The 6,171-nt window shown below is 39.2% G+C and overlaps 1 protein-coding gene across 4 annotated transcripts in view; it reads left to right on the top strand.

Moving 5' to 3' along the window:
- Positions 1–6,171, top strand: part of PALB2 (partner and localizer of BRCA2) — a 31,089-nt gene that overhangs the window by 19,864 nt on the left and 5,054 nt on the right. For all 4 annotated transcript variants that reach the window (XM_028498653.2, XM_028498649.2, XM_028498650.2 and 1 more), the window contains one exon: positions 5,244–5,331. In XM_028498653.2, coding sequence (XP_028354454.1) covers positions 5,244–5,331 — 88 coding nt within the window. The remainder of the gene's footprint in view (positions 1–5,243; positions 5,332–6,171) is intronic.

Genomic DNA, 6,171 nt, shown 5'->3' with positions numbered 1-6,171 from the left:
AAGGCCACAAAATGGAGAGGCCCGCGTACCACAAAAAAAAAAAAAAAAAAAAAAAAAAAGTTGTGTGATCTTAGGGACTTCCCTAGAGGCCCATTGGTTAAAACTACACGCTTCCACTGCAGGGGGCATGAGTTCAATCCCTGGTCAGGGAACTAAGGTCCCGTATGCCACAAAGAAGATGTGTGATCTTAGCTAATCTATCACATTATCTTGGGGCTAACTTTTTTCATCTTAAAATAAGAGGGTTGAATTTATTTCTGGAATGATTAAATATACCTACTAGGCATTTAAATAATTTTACATTTTTGTTATTACAACATTAATACCTATTTGATATTAAAACATTTAACACAGGGCTTCCCTGGTGGTTAAGAATCCACCTGCCAGTGCAGGGGACACGCGTTCGATCCCTGGTCTGGGAAGATCCCACATGCTGCGGAGCATCTAAGCCCGTGCACCACAACTACTGGCCTGTGCTCTAGAGCCCGCGTGCCACAACTACTGAGCCTGCGTGCCACAACTACTGAAGCCCATGTGCCTAGAGCCCATGCTCCGCAACAAGAGAAGCCACCGCGATGAGAAGCCCGCGCGCCGCAACAAAGAGTAGCCCCCGCTCGCCTCAACTAGAGAAAGACCTGCACACAGCAATGGAAACCCAATGCAGCCGAAAATAAAATAAATAAAATAAAAATAAATTTTAAAAAACAAACAAACAAAGAAAAAACACTTAACACAGAAATGTATAAGATAGGAAGTAAAATTTCTCCATGAAGCCAACCTCCAGAAATAATAGTTAATAGTTCAGTACAGAAATCAGCAAACGTTTTCTGTAAAGTGCCCAGATGGTAAATATTTTCAGCTTTGCAGGCCACATGGTCTCTGTTGCAGCTACTCTACTCTGCCACTACAGCCCCAAGTCAGCAGAGGTAATACGTAAACAAATCGTGTGGCTATGTTCCAATAAAACTTTTTGGACAATAAAACTTTGAGACTTGGATTTCATATAATTTTCATGTGGCACAAAATGTTCTTCCTCTTTTTTCCAACCATTTCAAAATGCAGAAAGCATTCTTAGCTCATGAGCCATGCAAAGATAGGCATTGAGCCAGATTTGACCTGTAGGCCACAGTTTGCCAACCTCTAGTTAAGCGTATAGCATGTAACATTTTTTGACTCTTGGTTGTTTTTTAATTATAAAGGTAATTCATTCTCATTATAAGAATTCAGTCATTCTATTGATAGAAATGGATGAATTCGAAATGAATGTTATTAATCTTAAGATGGCCCTATAATTAATTTACCCTATTTTACCCCCCAAAATAACTACTTTCAGCGTACAACATACATATATATGTATATATACATGTATGTGTGACATATATTTTTACACACACTATAATATTATTATTAGAACATGTAATTTTAAAGCCAGGAGAGGTCTGTAACACATTTTCCCACGGAAACAACTATAGGTGATGGTGTCTTTTTTTTTTTTTTTTTTTTTTTTTGCCCTTCACAGGGTTATTAAGATTAAATAAGAGACTCTGTAAATATGATTGTGTTTTTGTTTGTTTACTATCAAATGGTATATACTTGTCTTAACAAGATTAATTCAGACAGTCCAAGCAGACAATTTTAAAATAAATGAAAATTTTTTTTGTTGACAAAAATCTACTGCTGGGAGTTCCCTGGTGGCCTAGTGATTAAGATTTGACGCTTTCACTGCAGAGACCCGGGTTTGATCCCTGGTCGGGGAAGTATCCCACATGCCTCGCTGCACGGCCCAAATACAAAATACAAAAAAAAAAAAAAAAAAAAGTATTGCTTCCAGTTAATGGCTGAGTAGCTTTCTCAGACTAATTCTCCTACATAAAATACCTATGAACTCTGCACAAAATCTAAAAATCAACTATCTGAAAGCACTAGAGAGCAAGAAAAAAGAAATATGCTGGAGGAAGTTCAATACTTACAAGAAGGAAATGTCACTGGGCGAGTTTCCTGTTCAGTGAGCAGGCCCCAGTCTGCACACTCAGTTATTAAGAGCCTGATAGAAAATGTTCGGTCCTGCTGGCTTAAAGGACCGAAGGATAGAGATCAAGGTAACTACAGCAGCTAGAAAGCAAGGAAGAAAAATCCCAAAAAGTAGAGAGCCAGAGAAGGAGCCCTAAACTCTGGTTATATTCTCTACCTAAATATCTGGCTGACCTTTAAACTGCATGTATGCAGGACAGACTTGAAGCAGCCCAGGTAAAGCAAAAAGAACTGAACCGGGTTTTCGGCTTTTGGAATTTGAGTTTAGCCAATTTCACTGTTTACTAGGGGGAAAAAATCAATATTCTTCAGAGGAAACTAACAGAATGCAGAGTTTATGTGCTGTGTCATTCATAATGTCTAGAATACTATCCAAAATTACTAGATGTATAAAACATGATTTCAGGATTCAAATTAACACATTTGTGGTAGGGAAACTGAAGTCGAAGAGTCCCCAGCCACCTCTCTTTGCTGACCATGGGAGAGAACCACACCCGGCCACAGGCACTTGTAAGGTTAATTTGTAGTAGGAGAATAGGTAGAATAGGTTGATTTTTTTTTTTTTTTTTTTTTCCTCAGAAGCCTTCTCCATTAACTATTCTCTTGGGGCCAGAATGGGTCTTGGTGAAAGAAAGTTAAGATGTTAGTGTCACTGCTACCTGCCTGTTCTGCATTTTCCAGTCCTAACCCTCTAGGAATAAACTAGGAAAGCGTGACCCTGAGAGAAACTTTGTCCCCTCCCCACCAGGGAGCCTCTGGAATTTGACCATGACCTAATCTGCCAGAAGACTTTGTTTTCAGATGTCCGGCTGTCTTGAGGAGCAGGTTTCCACTTTAGGTACTTTCCTCAGGGTTTCCACACATAGGTCTTGTTTGAGAACAGTGTTCTTAATAAAACTTGTCTTTTCTATTCTTTTTGCTATTTCTGTAGTCTGGACTTTCATTGTTTGGCTCCTATACTATTAATATAATCTAGTAATTTGTCTCATTGCCATCAATCAATATTCAACCTCCAGATCATCTTTTATACTATTACTTTATAGATACTCATCCTCCCAGTCCTCCTACCTCCCGCGCCAAAAAGAAAACCTTCATTGGGGGCCCATTTTGCTTTTTGCAGCTTTCGTTTACCTTATGCTTCATTTCAAAAATTCCTCTCCACCTGTTCCCTATTCCTTCACTCCCTGTTTTCATTCCATCCTTCAGTTCCCCCCTTCTAATAATAATAGCCTTTGGCATTTCATAGATAAGGGATCACAATGGAATTTGAGGCTAGGAAGGGACCTCTATACTTAACATCTAAGTATCAGTTTAAATTCTAAGTTTAAGGTTGCCTTAAGTTGCCTCAAGTTCTGTTGTAGCACCTCAACCCTCATTGATGTTTTCCTCTATGAGTTCATGTTGTCCTTATTTTTAACTTAGCATATACTACCTTGTATTATGAAAGTCCTTGAAGATAGGTACTGTATCTTATATCTATTCTCAGTGTCTGTCTTAGCTCCTTGCTTAGAGTAGTTACTCGTAGATGTCTATGAAAAGCTATCATTTACCTTTTGGGCTCTGTATAACTTTACATTTACATATAGTAGTTGTTCAGCTTCCCTATTGACCTCCTGATTTGTTAGATGTCTAAAGTGATTCGTGTTATAATCAAGGTTCAGTGGTCCTTTTTGAAACTATTGCTGAAGGTCTAAATATTTAATCTTGATCAAGCTATATTAACAGAGCACCCATCTTTCAATTATTTACTAGGTATTTGAGTCTCTACTTATGTACCATTCTCTGTGAGAGATGCAGATATGAATCAGATATGAATTCTGGTCCCAAGGCCCCTAAAATCTAGTAGGGAAATAAGATTGCTTTGCAATTCAAAGTATATAATTCCTTTACAGTTTACATAAGGTCAAAGTGATAGAGATTTAAACAAAGTTCTTTGGGATTTGGGGAAAGCACGCTTACTAAATACAGAACTTGTACTAACCTCTGTAAGGGATAAACCATTCTGGTGTTCCTTATATGAGGAAAACCTTGCATAAGTACATGAGAATTTAGTTTTCTTTCTTCAGTTTTTATACACAGTACCTGGTGCATAGAAACTTCAGAAGTATTTGTTGAATGAATATATTATACCCTATTACAGTATATATTAAATAAAAAATGAGGCCTATGGATAGTACTATAGGGAATTGGAGGAGAGGAGATTTCTGTGGACTGGTACAGACCGGGAGGAGTGATGGAGTCTAAATTGAGCTCATACAGCTGGGAGGGGATGGGACATAATCTAGGCCTTAAGGAATAGATGGGCATTGTCAATAACAGGGATGAGAATTAGTCAGTAATGGGGAGCATGTTGGAAGGGATAGCTTGAACAAGGATATAGAGCCAGGAATATGCACAATATTTTGTCCAGACAATGAGAAACTTTCAAGTAAGGGAGCAGTGAGTAATATAGTGTTGCAGCGCTGGATTCACGAGGGTTATAAGTACCATGAAAAAGAATCCGGACTTTATCTTGTGGCTAATGGGGAGCCAATTGAAAGTTTCTCACCAGTAGATCACATGGTAGAACAGTTAATCAGTGTCACAAATCCTCAATAAAGCTAAGGAGTGGTTCCAACAAACTTTATTTTTTTCTTCTTTGTATTCACCCTCTCCTGTCTTCCTTTTTCCATTTTTTATCCCATCTCAGTCCATTTTCTCTCCATTATCTTGGACTAGCCACATTATCTTTTCTCTCCATTATCTTGGTCTAGCTCTAGTATAAACATATGTTATAGAGACATAATTATAAGTCTATTTTAGGTGTAGTCTCTCCCCTAACCAAATTTGGTTTCCTGACCATTGTCTTCCATGGAAAATATAGGCATAACAAGAAGAGCGATAAAATCATAATAATAGAGCTATGCCATGTGCCTAATTTCAATACAAGTAAAATGAGATGATGGAAAACTTTTCTCATGGAATGTGAAAAGATTAATCCCTCGTGGCATAGCAGATTCAATCTAAAGCTAAACTATTAAATTACACTGTTGGCAAAGTTAAACTATAGTTTTATTTTTAGCTAAATTGGTGGCTAAACAAAACTAAGGTGCTGTGTCCCTTAGTTTTTCCCTTGGTCACCTCCTAAAGGATTCTGTGATAAATAAGAGAACATTACGTGAAAACCAGTTTGCTGGAAGAATATTATGACTTATTTATTTTTGGTGTCCAAGGAATTTAAAAACTGGTCAACTCCTGAAAAAGATGCACATTGGTGATTCCTACCAAGCTTCAGTCTGTCACAAAGCTTATTCTGAAATGGTAAGTAATGATCTGCTGGGACCACTTCGTGTGTTACTATTGGCCTCACTGAGTGAGAGCAATAATTTAGTAAATAGTAATTACCTGACCCTTCCTGGTGCCTATTTTTTTTCAAAATTTGATAGCAGTGTTTGTTCTTTCTTAAAATTTATCAGTGAAAATAAGCGATGGCACAGTATGACTGGGTAAAATTTCTGGCTGTATGACTTAAGGGCAAACCTTGATTTCCAGCTGTGAATTTGTACCTAGAAATAGTTTGCCTATTATTATCAGACTTGGCTCCCAACCACATTGCCACAAATGATTTATGATGTGAATGAATGCCCTTAGGAAGGATGATTAAATGGTCCTAGACATGTTTTTCTCTGAGGCTTTAGGATTCTCATATAGAACCCAACACAGCTTCTTAGCCATTGCGTTAATAGACTTGGCTGACAGTCCAGTGTTAACATCTGAACAGGGTGAAGGTGTTTGTCCAGGAGTCAGGGATAACTGCCTGAGTATCCACTGTTGAGCCATGAGCAGGGGCCGAAACAGCCAGCTCAGCGCTGTGTGGAGACCGACCGGCCCAGCTGCAGTGGTGGCTCTGTGAGCGTCAGCACCCAGAAGCTCTGAACACAAAGGATGCGTCTTTCACTAGCCTAGCAGCATCTGTGGGAATGAACTCAAAAGTTGTGTGATCTGGGGCTTCCCTGGTGGCGCAGTGGATGAGAGTCCACCTGCTGATGCAGTGGACACGGGTTCGTGCCCTGGTCCGGGAAGATCCCACATGCCGCGGAGCGGCTGGGCCCGTGAGCCATGGCCGCTGAGCCTGCGCGTCCGGAGCCTGTGCTCCACAAC

The sequence above is a fragment of the Physeter macrocephalus genome, chromosome 14 (assembly GCF_002837175.3).
Source record: "Physeter macrocephalus isolate SW-GA chromosome 14, ASM283717v5, whole genome shotgun sequence".
Lineage (NCBI taxonomy): Eukaryota > Metazoa > Chordata > Mammalia > Artiodactyla > Physeteridae > Physeter > Physeter macrocephalus.
Note: the sequence above shows the minus strand (reverse complement) of the source record. Positions and strands in the feature narration are given on the sequence as shown.